The sequence below is a fragment of the Mustela erminea genome, chromosome X, assembly GCF_009829155.1.
Source record: "Mustela erminea isolate mMusErm1 chromosome X, mMusErm1.Pri, whole genome shotgun sequence".
NCBI lineage: Eukaryota > Metazoa > Chordata > Mammalia > Carnivora > Mustelidae > Mustela > Mustela erminea.
Window position 1 is genome coordinate 124,608,364 of NC_045635.1, and position 21,009 is coordinate 124,629,372.

Here is a 21,009-nt window from a genome sequence, read left to right on the forward strand (position 1 = left end):
ACATGCTTTTGTCTTTCTTGATAACTTAGACATTATGGTGAGCACCAGTTATTGGACTATGCTATAATTATGCCCTCAGGAGCTATTAAGATGCATAGGAATACCTGCCTCTATATTAAATAGCCATAGATTCCTGTGCTTTGTTAAGTTCTAACTTGGCTATGTTATCTTTTTTGGCCTCCTTTGCTGTTGGTTTTCATGTCTCAGTGTTCCCAGTGGCTGTGCCTCTAGGACAGTTTCCCCTTCCTCACCATCTATGATTTGCTAAGGACTGGGAATCAAATGGCCATCCATGTTAGAGTTTTCTGTCAAAAGTCAGTTCTCTATCAAGTGAGGGTAAAGAAGCCTTTGAGAAGCCTTTTCCATCTCATGTGGAGTTTATGGTAGTCTTCTGGAGTGGTAATCTTGCTGGAAGCGAAGTCTCCTTAGCAACAAAATCATGCTAAATAGATCAAAACATTCACTTGCCATGAAAGCACAGCATTATTATTCATGATTACTTCTCTTAAAAACAAATGATGCTGTGACTTTGTTTTTCCTTATATAGGGTGGCAAGATTTGGCTTCAAAACTAGATTACTTACAGCAGCAGTGGACATAACCAATTCTTGTATTCCCTTGAATTCGTTGTCTCCCTTTTGAAGTTCTTGTCTTGCAGTCAGTTCTTTCCCTTCTGTCCCTATGGTGCCATGTGTGCTCTGTCCATCGTCATAGTGCTTCTGCCTGCGAGTTTGGGCAGAATCCACACAGGTGTGCCATGCTCCCAGAAAGCACCATGTGTAGAAATCTGTATTTCTCAAAATCAGTGAATGAGTTACGTGCAGGATAACTTTAAAATCAAATCTAAATCCCTTTAAATAATGTGCTCCACTCGCATATTTCAAATGGCTTCCTGTACGTCACCAAATTTGTAATGAAGTTTTAAGAACACTTGTCTTGTGAAAACGAGATCCATCTATCGTGTATGTATCACAGTTAAAGTAGAAAATTGGAGTTGTTCCTATAAGAGGGAGCAACTGAGCACATCTATTAATTTTGGTCTTGTTTACACTTCAACAAAAACCAGGATCATTTGTTAGTTTGAACCAGAGCCCCTTTCCTTCCCTAGAGACATCATTGCTAGCTAAGTGAGAAATTAAACACTTGAATTTCACACATGTGGGTCATTCGTTCCCATGTTGCACACGTTTCATCAGTCTGATGGAATGGCAGTTATGGTCATGTTATGGCAGGTTTGACCAGCAAATGTTTATCCTTCAAATAGACCTAGGGATAGAAGCCGACTTAATGGAATTGTTAAGAGTGGCTTCTTTCTGGCGAACACTAGGCAAGTTCTGCCTTCAACAATAACAAATACACCTTTTGTTCCCTCTGTAGTATTTCACTAATATTTGTCTCATGTGTTCCTCCTTATAGGAATCCCAACACCTGACTCCAGGATTCACCTTACAAAGTAGGTGTTTTTAAAATTTATACTTAGTCCAAACATTCATGTCATCTCCTCCCCTACTTTCTTCTCTTTCCTACCTGATATCATGAAAACATGAATTGACAGTGGTAAAAAGTCATATTGTGATATATCCAATTGGTTCCTTTACTTTTTCATCTGTGATTTATGACAGAATGCTAAAAATGTGTGTGTGTGTGTGTGTGTGTGTGCGCGCGCATCTGTGTGTATAACTGGAAGGGCTGCATGTTTGAAGACCGATCTCATTCAGAGTGATCATTTGACAGTAGGAAATGTGGGTAATAATTGAATGTGCCCTTTCTTTTCAGAGTGGAGTGACCCAACCAGCAGAGCTTCTACGAAGTTAGTATCACTGGAGGCGTGAGTATTGGGTTTCCAAAGCAGGCTTCTTCAGGGGCATTTGGAAAGGAAACATTGCCTCAGTGCTGAGTGAATCTTGTTCTCTCTCCTGCTCCTCAAAAATAGGACACTTGGCTCATAGTAATATGGAGTTCGATTAGAGAGGAGAATGAGATTTCCCACAATAAACTAGTAACAGTAAAAATGAATGAGGTCACCATTAGACTCTCTAGTGAGGTAAATACAGGCTGGATTAATAATACCTGGAATATGAAAACACCTGTGATTCTTGACTAGTTGTCTGAACATTATGTAACATCCACCACAGACCTCATCATACATGATATTCAGACATGACCAGCTAGGATGAAGTAAGGATACATCTCAGCAGCCATGTTGGGACATGAAGTGTTGAGTGGATTGTTATGGCCAGTCAGCTTGAGACCTTGCTCTTTGCACGTCATCTGGTGACTGTATATTACAGACAAGCAAGTAGATCCAGGAAGAGGTGGAATAAGAGATTACATGATGCTGGGTTAAAGTTCAGAAGCCAGGGCCCTGTGATTCTCTCAGCACTGTCTTCATTTGTTATTAATGCTAACTAAAGGAGGGGTAAGGAGAAACCGATTTTCTCAGATTGACTACTGTAGATTTTGTAATATCCATTTGTCCGAGAATATATCAAGGGAGTATTTCTCTCACAACTTCTTCCATTCCTAGTAATGGAAAATGAAAGTCAGCTTTTCTATGTGAGTAATAGTCACATAACTTGAAAATGTTTGAAATGAAATAATTTATGACATTCAAGTGGTCTAAGGGCACATTTGAAGTAAATCACTTACCTTTTGGAAGATCGCAAATAATTATCTAAAACAACTGGGAATGACTCCCAAATAGACCATGGTTCTAAGAAAGGCAATGGCATTTCTGTGTTCGTAGTTCCATTGAACAGCAAAGCCCCCAGAGCCCTGGCCCCATCATCAGTTTTATTGTTTAGTTTTCTGGCCTGATCTGTGCTTTCTCATTCCAAGTTCAATTTCAGCAACCAAGAACTCTCATTTAAAGAGGTGAGAAAAAAGTAAGAAAGGGGGGAAATAAAGCCCTAACCCTGAATTAAGGACCAAATTATGTGGAAACATGGAAATCCAAATTGTCTTTAATATTGTTCATTTCAGCTTTTCCATTCATTGCATCTTAAATTGCCCTTCCCCTTGTCATTCTGTGATTCTAGTAAACAATAGGTTTTATTCTCATACTTTGCCCTCCTCCCATTAAAATGTCAATAAAATTAATACACACACACACACACACACACACACACGCACACACACTTGAGTATTTAGGAAATCAACACAGGTTTCCAGAGTTGAAAAAATATAACAGTATTTTTCCCACTGGAAAATGATCTTACTCCTAAAGCAAGAGTATTAGGCTCCTGCTGTGAAATATGCTGATTTCCATATAGAACATAAAATTCAATATTTCAATAGTTTGTAACTAACAGAAATAAACTCATCAATTGTGATTTATAGTTAGAAGCTGCATTTCCAGAAAACAGCATTTCATAGCACAGGGGTATATTGCGTAATTCAGTAGGACTGAGGTTCTCTATGGGAAGAGTCAATAAAACTGGAAGGTGCTGAGTCCACTTTATGAATGAGCTGCTCTCTTTTTTAGCTACTGGATTTAAGGGCCAAGTGTTGTCCATCAGATTTGAGCTGGAATAAGTTCCCTTCTTTATTGTAGGGTGTGGATTTATTATTTTTGCTTTTAGCTTCCAAACTATTATCTGCTTAGCCATTTCTATTACTCTCCCCTATTTTACTACTGTGTGCTTTTCAAGCCAGCTTCTAGGATTTTCCATGTGGCAGGGTAATCCTCCAGGCAACTAAGAACTTTCCCTGTGTAGATGGCCATTGGTGGCTTGAGTTGGGTGGGAAACAGCCCCGAAGTTGGCCCTTGCTGGAGGAGAGACACCTTCCTGAGACTGGCAGATATCCTAGATATGCTCCTCCCACTTTACTGCAGTAAGAGAGTAGAGAGTCTTGCAAAGCAGAATCCCTTAATCACTGGGAGACATTATTAGTTTTCCACGTATTTGCTTATCTTCCCCAGCTGATGAAAGCCAGACCTTCCATTTGGGCCTGGATTGTTTGTAAGGACTGCATGCATGGGTAGCAGGTTCAAAAGCACTAATCTAAGTATGTCCAAATCCAAACTGGGAACCCGCCAGGCTCCCTCTGTGTTCCTGACAGCCACGCTTTCTCTGGGCATGACCCCAGCAGTCTGACTGGCTTTTGGAGAACTGGGTCTTTCCTTGCTCTGTAGATTTCACTGCCATACCATGTTTTTTATGGGATGTCCATCCATGAGGTGCTGTCCTACCCGCTCTGTTTAGAACTCTCACTGCCTATTAGGCAAGAGCATTAGACAAAGGGAGTTCCAAGATCTGAGTTTGCTTCTCTCTGCAATGGTAGTTACAGTATTGAGGGGAAAGCATTGATTCAGATAACAGGATTCAGATAATATGAGTGTAAATTATGGGGGAACTTTTTATTTCAAAATATACAGATACAGCCCCCTAGGGGAAATTCAGAAAATTAATGAGCTATGTGTATACACATAAAGGTATACACACAAACACTTGTCAGAATTCAAAAATAGAACTTCCCTATGACCCTGCAATTGCACTGGGTATTTACCACAAAGATACAGATGTAGTGAAAAGAAGGGCCATCTGTAAGAAATTAAAGAAGACACAAAAAGATGGAAGTCCATTCCATGCTCTTGGATAGGAAGAATAAACATTGTTAAAATGTCAATACTGCCTAAAGCAATCTATATTTTCAATGCCATTCTGATCAAAATTCCACTGGTATTTTTCAAAGTGCTGGAGCAAATAATCCTAAAATTTGAATGGAATCAGAAGAGACCCTGAATTGCTAAGGAAATGTTGAAAAACAAAAATAAAACTGGGGGCATCACATTACCTGATTTCAAGCTTTACTACAAAGCTGTGATCACCAAGACAGCATGGTACTGGCATAAAAACAGACACATAGTCCAGTGGAACAGAGTAGAGAACCCAGATATGGACCTCAACTCTACGGGCAAATAATCTTCGACAAAACAGGAAAAAGTATACAGTGGAAAAAAGACAGTCTCTTCAATAAATGGTGCTGGGAAAACTGGACAGCTATATGTAGAAGAATGAAACTGGACCATTCTCTTACACCGTACACAAAGATAAACTCAAAATGGATAAAAGACCTCAACGTGAGACAGGAATCCATCAGAATCCTAGAGAAGAACATAGGCAGTAACCTCTTCGATATCAGCCACAACAACTTCTTTCAAGATATGTTTCCAAAGGCAAAGGAAACAAAAGTGAAAATTAACTTTTAGGACTTCATCAAGATCAAAAGCTTCTGCACAGCAAAGGAAACAGTCAACAAAACAAAGAGGCAACCCATGGAATGGGAGAAGATATATGCAAATGACAGTACAGACAAAAGGTTGATATCCAGGATCTATAAAGAACTCCTCAAACTCAACACACACAAAACAGACAATCCTATCAAAAAATGGGCAGAAGATATGAACAGACACTTCTCCAATGAAGACATACAAATGGCTATCAGACACATGAAAAAGTGTTCATCATCACTAGCCACCAGGGAGATTCAAATTAAAACCACATTGAGATACCACCTTACACCAGTTAGAATGGCCAAAATTAGCAAGACAGGAAACAACATGTATTGGAGGGGATGTGGAGAAAGGGGAACCCTCTTACACTGTTGGTGGGAATGCAAGTTGGTGCAGCCACTTTGGAAAACAGTATGGAGATTCCTCAAGAAATTAAAAATAGAGCTTCCCTATGACCCTGTCATTGCACTACTGGGTATTTACCCCAAAGATACAGATGTAGTGAAAAGAAGGGCCATCTGTACCCCAATGTTTATAGCAGCAATGGCCACGGTTGCCAAACTATGGAAAGAACCAAGATGCCCTTCAACAGACGAATGGATAAGGAAGATGTGGTCCATATACACTATGGAGTATTATGCCTCCATCAGAAAGGATGAATACCCAACTTTTGTAGCAACATGGACGGGACTGGAAGAGATTATGCTGAGTGAAATAAGTCAAGCAGAGAGAGTCAATTATCATATGGTTTTACTTATTTGTGGAGCATAACAAATAGCATGGAGGACAAGGGGAGATGGAGAGGAGAAGGGAGTTGGGGGAAATTGGAAGGGGAGGTGAACCATGAGCAACTATGGACTCTGAAAAGCAACCTGAGGGTTTTGGGAGGTTAGGGGAACCAGGTGGTGGGTATTAGAGAGGGCATGGATTGCTTGGAGCACTGGCTGTGGTACAATAACAATGAATACTGTTATGCTGAAAAGAAATAAAAAATTAAAAAAAAGAAGGGCCATCTGTACCCCAATGTTGATAGCAGCAATGGCCATGGTTGCCAAACTATGTAAAGAACCAAAATGCCCTTCAGCGGACGAATGGATAAGGAAGATGTGGTCCATATACACTATGGAGTATTATGCCTCCATCAGAAAGGATGAATACCCAACTTTTGTAGCAACATGGATGGAACTGGAAGAGATTATGCTGAGTGAAATAAGTCAAGCAGAGAGAGTCAAGTATCATATGGTTTCATTTATTTGTGGAGCATAACAAATAGCATGGAGGACATGGGGAGATGGAGAGGAGAAGGGAGTTGAGGATATTGGAAGGGGGATGAACCATGAGAGTCTATGGACTCTGAATAACAACCTGAGGGTTTTGAAGGGGCAGGGGGTGGGAGGTTGGGGGAGCCCGGTGGTGGGTATTATGGAGGGCACATATGGCATGGAGCACTGGGTGTGGTGCATAAACAATGAATTCTGTTATGCTGAAAAGAAATAAAAAAAATAGAAGAGGTTGGATTTGGAAATTAGTAAATAAACAGTAAATATATCCTAAAAAAAAATCAAAAGTAAACAGTTACACTCTAAAAAAAAAAAAAGTTATACTCTTTAGTAATTAGACTTTACAACATAAAACCTTTAACCCTTAATAAGTTCTAGAGGGAAGAAGACCCAATGGTTTTTGTTTCTCTCCCCCTCTATGAGTCTTAGAACAGGACTTACCCAGGGCTTCTAAATCCAGCAGAGTTTCTAGTCTCTTAAAAAAGGTCCCTCTCCCAAAAGAGGGTAGGTCATGGGCATCTGAAGGTCAAACTGTATTTTTCAGGACTCTAGACTCATATATTTGTGTGGTAATATCATGTCCATTCTGCCTCTGAAAGATCCATTTATTTCCATTACAAGATTCAGGGATTGAATGTACACACCAGACATTGTGTTACTTTCTAGTTTCTTAATGAAGCCATTGAGGACTGATGGAGGAGAAAACTGAAACCAAACCCAAAGAACTTGGATTGTCTTTGTCGAGTTGGATTGCTTCATCTGGTTTATAATATCTTGTCAATTCTTTGTCAGTACAGTGGCTTTACAAAAATTCATGACCTTGTTGGTCTTTTACAAGCCATCCTAAATAGGAACAGATAAGATACATTCAGTATCCCTGAGAAGCATTTTCAGACAGCATCCATGTACTCAATTGTATCTGTGTACTTGGTCCTTGACATCAGCTATTTTTGTGAGCGCTGTTGAGAAGATATAAGCTCCAAACATCCAGCGCCTTCGTTATACTTGGTTGTTAGTGTCTGGACCCTGTCCAGTTGGAAACCCTCCAGACCCCATTTTAATCAAGCCACTCCTGTGTTTTAAACCCTGCTCTCTCAAACGTCTGGATGGTTTCCATAAAAGCCCAATATGTAGGCAGATGTAGCCATAATGCCTTTCTTGCCATAAAAACAGTTCTTTCACTTTCAGTCTTAGCTACAGGTTTTTAAACATTCCAGCCATGAATCCAGAGACTTGATGGAAGGCCTCACAGCGACAGACTAGTTGTAGCCAGTCTCCATTCCCCCGCAGGAGATGGGTATGTACACTATATGAATGGATACTTGAAGGTAGTGCTAGTTAGGAGGAAAAGGAAACATTTTGTCTATGAGGGCCCAGAAGGGCAAAGTGAGTATACTGCTCCTTGGCAGGCAAGCCTGAAGGTAGGCCTCTTTTCCCCCAACCACAGCACCCTTTCTCGTGGGCGTTCATGAGTTGAGGGATTCAGAACAACCCATTCGGCATGTTGAACATGGAAGACTTGGATGGCTGAAGTTAGTTATAGCCAAACCTGCTCAAAATTGCCTTAAATAAAGCATGGTTTCTAAACTCTTCTCTATGTGGTAGGAAGACTACAAGGACTATTAGAATGTTTTCACTTTACTATAACCAATAACAAGCATTATATTATTTCTCAGGTGAATTCTGGATTTTTTTAACCCCCTCAAAAACAAAACAAAACCAAACAAAAAAACCCTCATGTTCATTACAATCCTCACCATCCTATCTAAAATTTCCTCATTGAAAAAATCTGATTTGAGATTCAAGGACCACCAGGGACTCTTGTGGAACACTAGCCCACATCTCCAGCAATTTCATATACTCTTCCATAAGTAGATGTTTGGTCTGCTTTTTAGCTACACCTCTGGTAGCAAAGCTACTATGTCATGAGGCAAGGGGATGGAGGCTGTGATTTTCTTAATCTGATGAATTCTTAATCAGAATCCGTGATTTGGCACTTGGAATTTGGATCGGCTATTGAGGATTGTGAAGCTTACCAACACCCAACTCAACCGCCCTGACGACCTGGCCGGTTATCTTGATTGCTTTTACTAGTTGTAGCCATTCCAGTTTTCAGGCCAAGATGCCTGCCAACTCTTGCTTTGAGCCTGTCTTGTAGGCTCTGCATCTTAGAGCTTGCCAGCTTTTCCTAAGGACTTAATATTTTTCTGGATGTTCTCCACCACATCAGGGACAGCCACCTGGGAGCAGAGAAAACAAAATTTGGCAGCCTGTTCAAGCTGTGAATTAAAGGTAATTCACAGTTTGAAATGAATCAGCATGAGGTCCTTAAGAAGAGTAATCAGACATCGAGAGGATTTTATTTTGAGGATTGTATATTGGCTAATGGGACAACAAGCAATATTGGCATTTGGAATGTTCATGTCAGGAAGTGCTGAAGCTGCTGGTGCTTGACAGGCGCCAAGACTGAAAAGTGAGGCTTCTTCAGCGGGAGGAGTGGGCTTCCACTTTCGTGACAGAAGCTCAAAACAGGGATGTCTTGCGCAGTGAGCATAAATCTTGAAAGATCAGATTTGATTTCTGTGTTGTTCACGTGCCCAAGATTCATCTGTTTCTGGTGGATTGTGAGAATCTGTAATTAGAAGCCAATGTCTCCCTCTCTTTCTCTCAGGGAAAAGTCAAGTATCTCTTTTTTTCCACCTGATTTGCATCCATTTTTATTCATTCATTCAGGCTTTCTTTCCTTTCCACAAAAATGCATGAAGCCACTGGTTTGTAAAGCTTGGGGTGAAGCCTTGTGGTAAATTCACACGTCTTTCCTTCCAGGAGCTCCCAGTGAAGGTTACACTCACACTGATGACACCAATACCTCCACTAAGCCATATCAACTGAGTGTCCACTATATGCCAGGCAGTTTGTCTCTTGATAAGAAGCCTGTGGGAGTCACCTTGTTTTTTGCCACAGGGGCAGTACCAAATCTTGGAGACATTAAGTGAGTTGCCCAAAGAGCTACAGTACAAAGCCAGAATAAGACAGACTTCAGAGCACATGCCCTTAACCTACACTAAAGCCATTCCATGGACACTTTGGAGATGGCCCTACTGATTTCCATTCAGTTGTGATCTTGCCCAGGCATTAGGCTAAAGTGGACTGACCATAGCTGCAGACCAGAATGGTAGCTGTCAGTTTAGTTTAGATCAGAGAAAGTATTAGATCTTAATACTGCATGTGTGGACATGGACACTGTGTAGGTGAGCTTGGGTCTGCCCTCAACTCAGGGCCAACAGCTCAGTTGTGTCATCATGCCTATAGAATGAGTTCTTCAGAGAGGCAGAAGGATCTGTGACTCTGAGGGGACTTACACCACCATGTCAAATCCCTGGGAGGCCGATTTCTGTGACCTGTGGTAGGAATAGCATCTCTCTCTCTCTCTCTCTGTCTCCAGAAAGCTCCATTTTGCCATATTTAAGCCAACATAAGCCAGCTGATACTTAGGTCTATTTTTATGAGAAGCTCATCCATGGCCTTTCATGCTTACCAACTTGGTTGATAATCAAAATGTTTTTCTATGTCTTCATTGTGAAATAATGTTAAAAACTATTCCCAATGTGATCAACCAACCCCAAGTTCTCTTTGATGTTTTGAACAATAACTGGGAGTGAAGGAAATAACACAGGTGGAAAACACCAGAATTAAAATAATTCCACTTGTATAATTGAATGTAGCTACAACCAAGGCTACTTTCCTGTGCACTGTGATTTTTAAGATTTTTTTTATTTATTTGAGAGAGAGAGAGAGAGAATGAGCACAAGTGGGTGGAAGGATAGACAGAGACAGAGAGAGAGAGAGAAAGAGAATCCCCAAGGAGACTCCCCCCCTGAGTGGGGAGCCCAATGTGGGGCTCAATCTCATGACCCTGAAATTATGACCTGAGCTGAAATCAAGAGTCAGATGTTCAACCAACTGTGCCACCCAGGCACCCCTGTCTTTCATTGTCCTAAAAACCCTCACAAAATATGTTGGCCCTACATTGGTATCACAGCAATCCCGTTAGCCCCAGGTGAAAAGAAACCAGGTTGGGTTTGGGGGAAATCCTCACCCAATGTCCCCGAGCTAGGGATGAGGGAGCTGGAGCTAGAAGCCCAAGTTCTGCATGCCCATTAGAGCATAGTGCCTTGTCCCCAGATCCCCCCGATGGCCACAGGGCTGGAGCACATCAACCAGAGTACCGACTAGTCTTCCAGGCAAAGAAACAATAGCCACAGTATAGACAAGCCTCTAGATCATTCCCAGAAATTAAAAAGAAACAAGAAAACCAACCCAGCAGAGGCTGGAGTGGCTGTGAAGGAGTATCTGCCCTGCTTCTAAACTATTCATTCTTCTTTTCCATCTTATCAAGCATTTCACAAACAGCCAGCTCATCTGCCACAATTACGTTGTCAGGAGCACTATGTTTAAATGGTCTGCTCTTGACACCTTCCCAGAGCTGCTAAAAGCCCTTCCATTCTACTGACAAGTGGGGAACAGTATTGGTAGAATACTGCAGATGCTTGCACAATTCCAGCTGAAGAGTCAGTTGAAAAATCTGACCAATGCCTTTCTTTGTGACCCATCCATCCATGTCCATAAAGAGGGCCTGAACAGGAGAAGGTCTCAAAGCTATTCGATGGACATCTCCAAATATGCTGCCAAGATGGGGACCCAGAGGGACAGAGGGATGGTACACCTTGTAAATCCAAATGAGCACAAAATCATTTCTTTGCAACCCCCTGGGATCTTGGCACCCAGTATCCACCAGTGCAGCCCTTAATACACCGTCTGGTCCTTAGCTCAGGAAAAGGGGAATCTAGGAAGGGGGTGGTGGGGGGAAGGTAATGATTTACCCAGAAGTCAGCCTGTAGTTCTGCCACCTCCATTCCCCAGCTTCAGGACCAACACCATTTCTGCATAGGTTGGCCACTTCTTAAAATTCCAGACTGGGATCTCAGTATTGTAATAATGTGAAGTTACTTCTAGATTTTCAAAAGAAAAATCTTCCCAAAGTCCCTCATACTCATAATATCTAGAAATTCTCTAGGATACGTGGAAATTGAAAAGGTTATTCTAGGTGTCTCCAAAATCAGTTTTGTGTAACCTGTAGTACAGTGAGAAAGGAAGCACAGAGACTATATGTGAACTTGGGTCATTCCAGCCATCACTTCCAGCCACCTTCTGTATGCCCTTTCTACCACTCCCAGGCTTGTCCCTGCCAGGTTCTCACCCCAAACAGCCACATTCACACAGCCACCACTAGTCCCAATCCTGGGGACCTGGCCTGCCCTGTTCCCCTTCATCCTACAGTGCTTCATAACAGTAAACCAACCTTGCAGAGGAGTTTTCCTCTTAGCAGTTGGATGACCTGCTCAGGATCACACACCTAGTTAGTGAAAGAGCTAGAATTTCACTCTAGGATTCTTGGATTTCAAAACTCAGACTTTTAGGGCACCTGGGTGGCTCAGTGGGTTAAGCCTCTGCCTTCGGCTCAGGTCATGGTCTCAGAGTCCTGGGATCCCCGCATCGGGCTCTCTGCTCAGCAGGGAGCTTGCTTCCTCCTCTCTCTCTACCTGACTCGCTGCCTACTTGTGATCTCTCTCTCTGTCAAATAAATAAATAAAATCTAAAAAAAAAAAAAACCTCACTTTTAGCTCTTCTACTATAACTGCCACACTGGCATCACATTTCAGTTGAATAATCATTAATCATTAAGTATGAAGGAAAAGAACACTGCTAATAATAATCATGCTTTCTAATCCCGTGAGGCTTGCTGTTTCTACACGTACTGTTATAACCAGTCTCTCCCCAGTCCTGGGAGCCAGAAAGTGGGGCAGCTCAGATCCCAGCTTCCTCACTCCTTGCCATGTGACTTCATGACATCACTTAGTGCTTCCCCGGGACTTTACTGCATCATATATAAAATGGAGCCTCGATATCACTTGGGTTCCTTCGTAAATTGTGCTGCTCTCAGAGGAGTTCATGAATGGGACTGCAGGCGGTGATTCACATCCCTTCTCTCCCCGTGGTAGAAATCAGGCAAGTCACACTTGCAGGGGTTGAGTGAGGTGCTCTTTTTGCTAATATCTGCCATTGCATTGATGTGCTTTGAATCAAAGATAGACCCCCTGGCGCTGACAGAGCCCTTGACTTAAAATGAATCACTGTGTGTGCCACTCCTTTCCTAGTTAGACCAGCCGTACCCAGCACGTTTCTGGCCATTTCACCACATTCATGAGACTGAGTGCCTTTTCCAACCTCTGCACATCCAAGGTTCCATTTATCTGGTTTAGTGATAGTTTGTACATTTGTGGACAAATTTGAAAACGTTCCACCCAAACTCATATGTGTTACAGTTTCACTGTCTTAGAGCATGCAATCTGGAGTTAGGTCAGCCCTTCATCTTCATGCTTTTTTGGGGGTGCTCTCTAACTTTGAGATTGAAGAGGACCTGAAGCTGTGATCTGTCTTGACCTTTACTATCAGATTAAAATTCCAGTTTGCTGTTGTGGTAACTATACCTTGAAAATTAGATCTCGACAGTCACTACAAAATTTGAAAGTGCACTGCTGCCATGAACTTTGAAAAAACATTGCTTACCATTGTCAGCGACAATCGCTTAATAGAAATAATCTGCCTTGCCCTCTGCTAGAAAGAGTTTGGGGGGATGCAAAAAGATTATATCTTGACAGGTTTTTTTTTAGCATAAAAAATGGTTGTGCTTTGAAGCAAAGCTGTTTTCCACATGAAATTTAAATCGACTTCAGCTTGATTTATACTATTCAGAAAGAACTGTGATATTCAGGATGGCAGGAAGCCAAGATGCACGGTAAAGACATAGAGGCACAGAAAATCTACTTTTGGGGATCCATCCCAGACAAACCCTCATGGCCCTGGGGTTCCAAATGGCAGCCACTTGCCAAACAGATATTGTGGGACCCAGGGCTCAGCACTATAAGGAGATGTGCAACAGCCCCAGGACAGGGAAATGAAAAAAGCAATCCAGGTTATCTCGCTCGTGAAGAAGATGAGGCATTGAGGCATTTGAAATTTCAGGGATTCTCTGACTGCCCTTCCTTTTCAAATTTTCCCCAAGACAAACATGTCACAGTGGGTCTGACTTTATAATTAGCTGGGGGGGGGGGCTCTGTCTGTGGTTCCATAACAGGATTTTTTTTATACAACTGGGCCTTTAAAATTTACTTTTTGACATGTTCATAATAGGATTTCAACATGTCTTTCCTACACAACATGTGGAAAATCTCTCCCTCGAATGCTCTGAAAGGACCAATTTCAGACACAGGTGATGCTCTCACTCTGAGAATTGGGCATACTCATTCCCACACAGCAGATATCAAACATTAAACCTGTTAGATGGTATCAGGTAACTGGGCATGAGGGATGTGGAATAGCAGAAGACTGAGGGGTAGCTTGGTCTAAAGGCACTTGGGGGCAGGGGCGGGGAAGTGGGGACACTTGAGAGCCTCTTCCTTCTGGTCTGGTCAGTCTGTGTGCTGAGGAGATTGAGATAGCGCTGACTAGACTGTGATATTCCTCCAAACCCAAGGAACTTTCCAGGAAAGCCCAGCCGGTAATCCCTTGCACTCATAAGGACTGTGGATCCCCCAGATAGCATCTTGAACAAAATAGGCCCACAAGTCCACAAGCTGCTTAGGGAAAGGGGTGCTATAGATTTGCCTGAATGTTCTCACAGCTGATACAAGACCAACTACACAGGAGGTAGACAGCAAACACTATTGAGCAAACTGGCAAGTAAAATATCCAGAAAGCAAGAATGATCCAGAAGGTCTCAGTTCTTTTAAATGAATATTTACATTTTGATATATTTTATTCTTCTATTCATCAATCCACATTGAAGAGGTAGTATCATAAGAAGAAATATAGAGACACATGTCGGTGTGTCTGAATATGGTGGAAAGCCATATAGTGTAGAGATCGAAGTGGATACGCCCTGGAGGCAAATTGCCTAGGTCCAAATCCCAGCTCCATCATCTTTAGTCATGTGATCTTGGGCAAGTTGCTCAAACTATTACTCAGTTTTCCTCATCTGTAAAATGGGGATGGTAATAGCACCTACATCATAGGATTAAGTGACTGAAGTGCTTATTGCAGCAATTGGTACATAGAAAGTTCTCGGTAGACATTAATTATGGTGATTAATTATGCTCATAATTAGTACTGTCGTTATTACTGAGTGCTCCAAGCCACTGTCATTCGCACTGTGTTCCATCTTTGGCCACTACAGGAGCCTTTCACTCAATTCCCTGAACTGTCCTGGAGGTTCCCAATTAGAGCAAGACCTCTCCAGGGCTAAGAAACCCAGACTACATTGAACATTTCCTCTGTTGACCCACCCCCTCCAGCCCCCGAGGATAAAAATGATGAAAGGCTAAAATATCTGGAATGCATACCCCTTGGGTACTAGGCACATTCTTCTTCTCGGAGTACATTACAGCATCTTATCACAGCCACAATTGTACTTTTAATTCCGTGCTAGTTTTTAAAAATAAAAGCTGGGACTTCTTCAGTGCCAGGCATTACTCACAGTTGTTTCTATCCCCAAGGTAACTGAATTGTCCTACCCCAATAAGATGTAGGCACTGCTCTTATCCACGTTTTACTTGGGAGGAACTGAGGTTCATGAATTGAAGAGACGTTCTCATAGCCAATGATGGTGGGTTCGTGTCTTGGACCTATGTCTGGCTGAGTCCAGGAAGAGACCCCCGAACCCTGGCCTTCTTAACTACTCATGGAATGATCAGTCCCAGAGTCCACCTGAACTTGGTTGTTTGGGACTATGGCAGTACCTACTTCCTCAGACGTAACAGAGAGAACAACAGAGGACCAGAACTTGACCAAAGACATTCTTTACCCCTGATGCCCAGGATCCCCTTTCACCTTTTATAAAATTGCCACTGGAGTAATATCCTGAGTCATAATTGTGGACTACTTGGTTCACATATATATGAATAACCACTTCTGAAATATTATAATAAGCATGTTGGCAATTGAATAATCAGGTAGAACAGAATCCTTTCTTGAATCCTCCCCTCTTCTTTTGAATGCATAAGAGGATTCATCTGAATCAGAAAACAGAGGAATGAAATTTCATGGGCTAGCCCCCACCATTCTGTGAAATAAACACTTTATTCCCTTGCCTGGACAAATCATTCCTGAGTTGCATCTCTGCTTCTGTTTCCTTGGTCTGAAAAGACATTGCAGACTCTGCGTTTAATTATGATCAGGCTTGACTATGAATCCCTTGAGAAATAAACTTGTTTTTGCTGGGAGGGAAGGTAAAATAACATTTAAATAGGTTTTAAAAATAAGAAAGAATTCTCAGAAGACGCACTATTGTAGAACATGCTGTATATCAAAATATATAAGCCCATAGTTGTAACAGTGACTTAGTAAACACATTGCTGAGTGAACTATGAAAAATAATCCACTGAGGTGCTGTTTCCCTTACCCCTAAGCACTGAGTTAAGAGAGCATTGCCATAAAGAAGATATGCACTGTTTAAAAATATTTGTGCATTTTTTTAATATCTCTTTTGGACCCAATAGACTAATCTTTTTTTCTTCCCTTGCTAGGAAAAGTACACTGTAAGGAATTTAGTTGAGTGGTGTATTAAGCGAAGGTCAAAAATACTTTTTTGAAGATAGCATTTCTGAGCAAAGAAATGCCTTTCACACTATTAGTATTTAGTATTGCATTTGCTACTGGCACCTTTATTAGCATAAGATCTTGAATTCTGTGAGTAAAATAAACATATCAGTACAAGGAAATGAATTTCCATGTTCTGGAAATTGATCTTTCTCTGGACAGTGTAAATTCTGCTGGTCAGACGACTACCTCTGTGGAAGGGGAACCCTCTCAAAGACCATTCTTGGCATAGAATCTTGTTTTAAACTCTTAGAAGCCCTGTCCCCAAGTGATAGACTAGTAGGTTTTCCTAAGCATATGTCCTGCTATTGCCCTTGCTAAACATTTAGCTCTGAACTGTGAAGTAAGTTGGCTTTTAAAATCATACCACAATTAAGGTTTGTTGTCTTTTAATTCCACATAAAAAAAAAAAGCTTGATGAGATATGAGAGAGTTCATTATACACATTGGAGTGTGTCAAGCCATTTCCAGTTTAAAGCCATTACATAATCTCCCACACTTGAAGGCATGGCATAAAACTCTTTTCTTAATTGAATTCCAGTAAAAGATTTCAAAGAACTGTTTCTCATAAATATCAGTTCAACAGTCCCTCCTTCTCAAAAGAAGGCAAAGCAGAAAGCAGGCAAATCATGACAGTCTCTCATAATGAAAACACTGAGAGAATATTCACCCACGAATTCGCTCGAGTACCGTGTCGTTTGGCTGCATGATGGTTATCACCAAGTGATTATAACTCACATTTTATGTGGGAGAGAAGAAAGACAGACATATAGAGATGTTTTCCCACTTGAAGCAAACCTGTCACCAAAATTCTAGCATATATTTCCAAACAGATTAAAAGGTAATTTTTCATCCTTAAAAAGAATCCTTCACTTTGAAAATGATTCACTGCAGGTTTCCTCTAAATAGTATGCTCATCTCATGCATTTACAATATGGTTTGATTTTCAAAACATCAATTTACATGCACTATCCAGAAACAAATCTATTGTGCAAAGTGGTGCTTAGTTGTATAGCATCAAAAAGTAAAAATTTCTTTTTTTGAAAATTGGGGTCCATGGTTTATAGAGTATGCTCATCATTAATATTAATTATTTATAGTCTAGTATCTTTTGCTAACTCAAGTAGAGATGAAGATGTCACAGGCTACTTGAGAGGTAATTCCATAATGCTCATTCAGAATTAGCAAAATGTCGTATTTCAGCAGCAGCCAATCAGACGTGACCTTGTTTTTGTTCTCATGGGAATCTAATCCTGGAGTCCCTTCTTCCCCCTTCACTTTGCCTGGCCCATGGACACATTCCATGAGCTGAACACCAAACAATAAATTAGTGAGAAAATTAGGGCAGTTTTCATTACTAACATCTGGGGTGGAATGCAATCCTTGATGGGCAGAATATTCACAGTCACTGCTAAGTAGACAGATAGGACTTGGAGATGGGGCATAGCATCTCTTGGAATGTGAATTCTCTAAAGCACCCTGGCAGCCCGTGTGGAAAGTTTCCCTCGGATCATCATTTTGAACAGAGCAGGGTGCCATATGATGTCTGTGAGCACATCCAGGTTACAGAAGACACACCTCCCCACGTGCCCTAGGATATGTTCATCCAGGTGCTGGATCGTTTGGCTCTTCAATGTGTTCAGTCTTTGTTGGCAAGAGGGTCAAACCATGCAGGAACACTTACAGCAATATAGAGATATGCACTATATGGATTTTCTCTTCTAAGATGCTTTCTTTGGGAAACTCATATTACTTTGCATGAAAATAAACAGCCCCAGGGGAGCCTGGGTGGCTCAGTTGGTGAAGTTTCTGCCTTTGGTTCAGGTCATGATCCCAGGGTCCTGGGATCAAGTTCCGCATCAGGCATCCTGCTCAGCAGGGAGTCTGCTTGTCCCTCCACCCACCACCTCACTCATGCTTGCTCTCCCTTTCAAATAAATAAAATATTAAAAAAAAATTTAAAGCAAAGAGCCCCAGAAATAGATGCAAGTATTTGAAAACCCTCATCCAATAACTTGGCTAAACACGGTTTTGAACTTCCATATGGAATTTAGCTTGAGCAGTTTTGCCAAAGGTTTTTTTCAGTACTGGTTATACAGGGTTAATCCTGGGTCTTTTATTTATGGGACACTGGTTTCAGACTTTGTTTTTCTTTCTTTTTTTTTAAGGAGTCATTTATTTATTAGAAAGAGAGAGAGAGAGAGAGGAGGGGCAGAGGGAGAAAGAGTATCTCAAGCAGACACAGGGCTTGATCTCAAGACCCTGAGATCAAGATTTGAGCAGAAATTAGAGAGTCAGATGCTTAGCCACCTGAGCTACCCAGGCACCCCTTCAGACTGCTTTTTTCAAATATAGTTTGTCTCAGATAATTTCTGAGATCACATGAGCTTCTTAACTGTAAAACAAAAAGGTCCGTTTCTGCACCCAGTTGTGAGCACTGGGAAGGTTGGCCAGAGAATCAAGGAAGCTTTGGCTATATGGTCTTAAACTTATGTCACACAAACGATGTAGACATTTGAGGCAAATCTATTCAGCAGGAAAGAAAATAACCTCGCCTTTCTGTCCGCGATGTGGGCATGTTAAGGCAGAATTATTTTAGATATGAAATATCTAGCTTCACTCTCCCTCTATCATTTACCATCAACCATCACCACGGAATAGTAATTGTTTTTCAGGGGAAAAAAAAAAGGCTTTTATGATCCAATATTTTTGGGAGACAGTGGGTTAAAAAAAAAAAAAAAAACCTAACAAGTCTTTTCATTGTAGAAATCCTTTGAGCCTTTAATATGCTAATGTTCACTGTGTTTCTACAGGAGGGGTATAGAATATGAAGTGTTTCCCAAACTAGCTGGGCCATAGAATTTTTCCCCCAGAATACCAACCAAGGTCCATGCAGATGTAACCTCTGCTTCCTTAGCCTCCTGGAGTGGAGATGCTCCGTGTTTGTTGACCTTGCCACTCCTACTTGGCTTTCCTCTAATTATCCCCCCATCAGAAGTTATATGTTAAATCTAATGGCCCTTTTAAGCAGCTTGGTGAAATTACAGTGTGTATTTGGAAATCGTGGAGACTTTATTTTTGCATCCATGACATGGAAGGTGTTCCAAAATCCCACCAACTGTCACTGTGAAGGTTTCCTTTGTGAGGCACCTTTTGTCTGGTTTTGGTTTTTCCTCCTAGACCACCTGCAACTGTGAGTTTTCTCCTGAGTGGTTGACTCCAATCCTCCCATCACCTTCCCTCCCTGTGGGGAAAAAAGCTGGCTGAATAGAGAAAGAATCGCTACACACTCACTGAACATTCTTGGCAGATAATTTGCTGCCATGTTTTAGAAAACCAGGGACTGGATGTGCTTAAGAGATTTCTATTAGCTATTGCCGAGAGAGATAATAGTCCTATTATCCTGGTGACTTTTGAGACCATTATGAATGCTGGTATTATTGAAAATGCAGTAATGAAGTCAACTCTCAAATCTAAGCATGTGGATTGTCCACTTCAAACTGTGCCTTCCCGAGCTGACGGCTCTGGGTGGTCTCCTTGCACACACACACCCTTTTGTGGGGGTGTGTTTTTGAAATGCGACCTTGCATAATGTTAGATTGAGGAAAAAAAATACAATTAAGATTTTTTTTTTAATTTTGAGAAGGAGGTTGCATCTCACACAATCCAGTAATCCAGAGCTGATATAGTCCTTCTTGAAGAGCCAAACTGTGTTTTCAACAAGGCCAAGAATGGGTCCTTTACTTAAGCACTTTCTTTAGAACAGATCTCCTATGACAAGAGAGTTACCAGGTAATGAAGCTGGTATTCTGGCCTTCTGAATCTACATGCTTAAAATGAGGGTGTTTCTGTGTATAAAGTCTGCCATTTAATTATCATTTTGAATGACTTTATTGACCAAAGCATCAGTTTTGTACACATTTTACAACAATAACTGTGACATGCAAGCCATGTATAATTTTCATTATGTCTTATGTCATTCACATTATCTGAGGCATGATAGTAGATAATTAGTTGATTGGGTATGAAAGCACCCGACATATTGATGGGAAGCAGAGATGAGCTCTGACTAGTTGCCTTCACCAATTACATGTTGTTATTTGTATTTATTCCTGATGTATACTCATTATTGGTAGCATGCGTCTTGTAAAATTGGTAGAAACTGAGATGGTTTGGTGGTGGCATTTGGACTATATTATGGCACCTACCTTATACCATGGAAGAACTCAAATATTGACAGTTTTTATTCCTGGGACTAACTTTTTGCCTTTAGGTTCTCTCATGCTTTTTATCACTACTGATTTTATGCCTCTGTGTCAGGGACCCATTTTTGCAAATATCATGTTTCTCAGCAAATTGATAGGGTTAAATTAGAAAATTTGGCAGTAGAAGAATGAAACACACACAAACACAAATAACAAATATAAAAATACAGATTGCCAAGAGGCTGGTCCAAAAGTGCAGTCAGAAGTTGTGAGGCAGGACAGCTGATGGTCACACATGGTGATCTGTGCACAGCAAAGCTCTTCTTTGCACTATCTTGGTTCCCTGGACCAGGAAGTTGCCATCCAACTGCGTGTAGTGTTTACAAAAGCTGGTTGAGTGAGTGTCTTATTCGTTGAGGTTTGGGAATCTCGGATTGAAACATCATCCAGGTGATAACAGGTTACCTTTCTGAGGCAATTTTTGAAAGGCACCCCAGTAGACTTCCTATCTAGATTCATGATTATTCTTTGAGGAAATACCTGGAGTAGATACAGAAGCCCAGCTTATTTTG

The 21,009-nt window shown here is 41.2% G+C and overlaps 1 protein-coding gene across 9 annotated transcripts in view; it reads left to right on the plus strand.

The window, feature by feature from the left end:
* The window catches only part of AFF2 (AF4/FMR2 family member 2), a 459,081-nt gene that overhangs the window by 320,355 nt on the left and 117,717 nt on the right, over positions 1-21,009 (plus strand). For 5 of the 9 annotated variants that reach the window (XM_032330752.1, XM_032330756.1, XM_032330753.1 and 2 more), the window contains 2 exons: positions 1,416-1,452; positions 1,776-1,827. In XM_032330752.1, coding sequence (XP_032186643.1) covers positions 1,416-1,452; positions 1,776-1,827 — 89 coding nt within the window. The remainder of the gene's footprint in view (positions 1-1,415; positions 1,453-1,775; positions 1,828-21,009) is intronic. The other 4 variants (XM_032330754.1, XM_032330758.1, XM_032330755.1 and 1 more) reach the window with 1 other exon arrangement.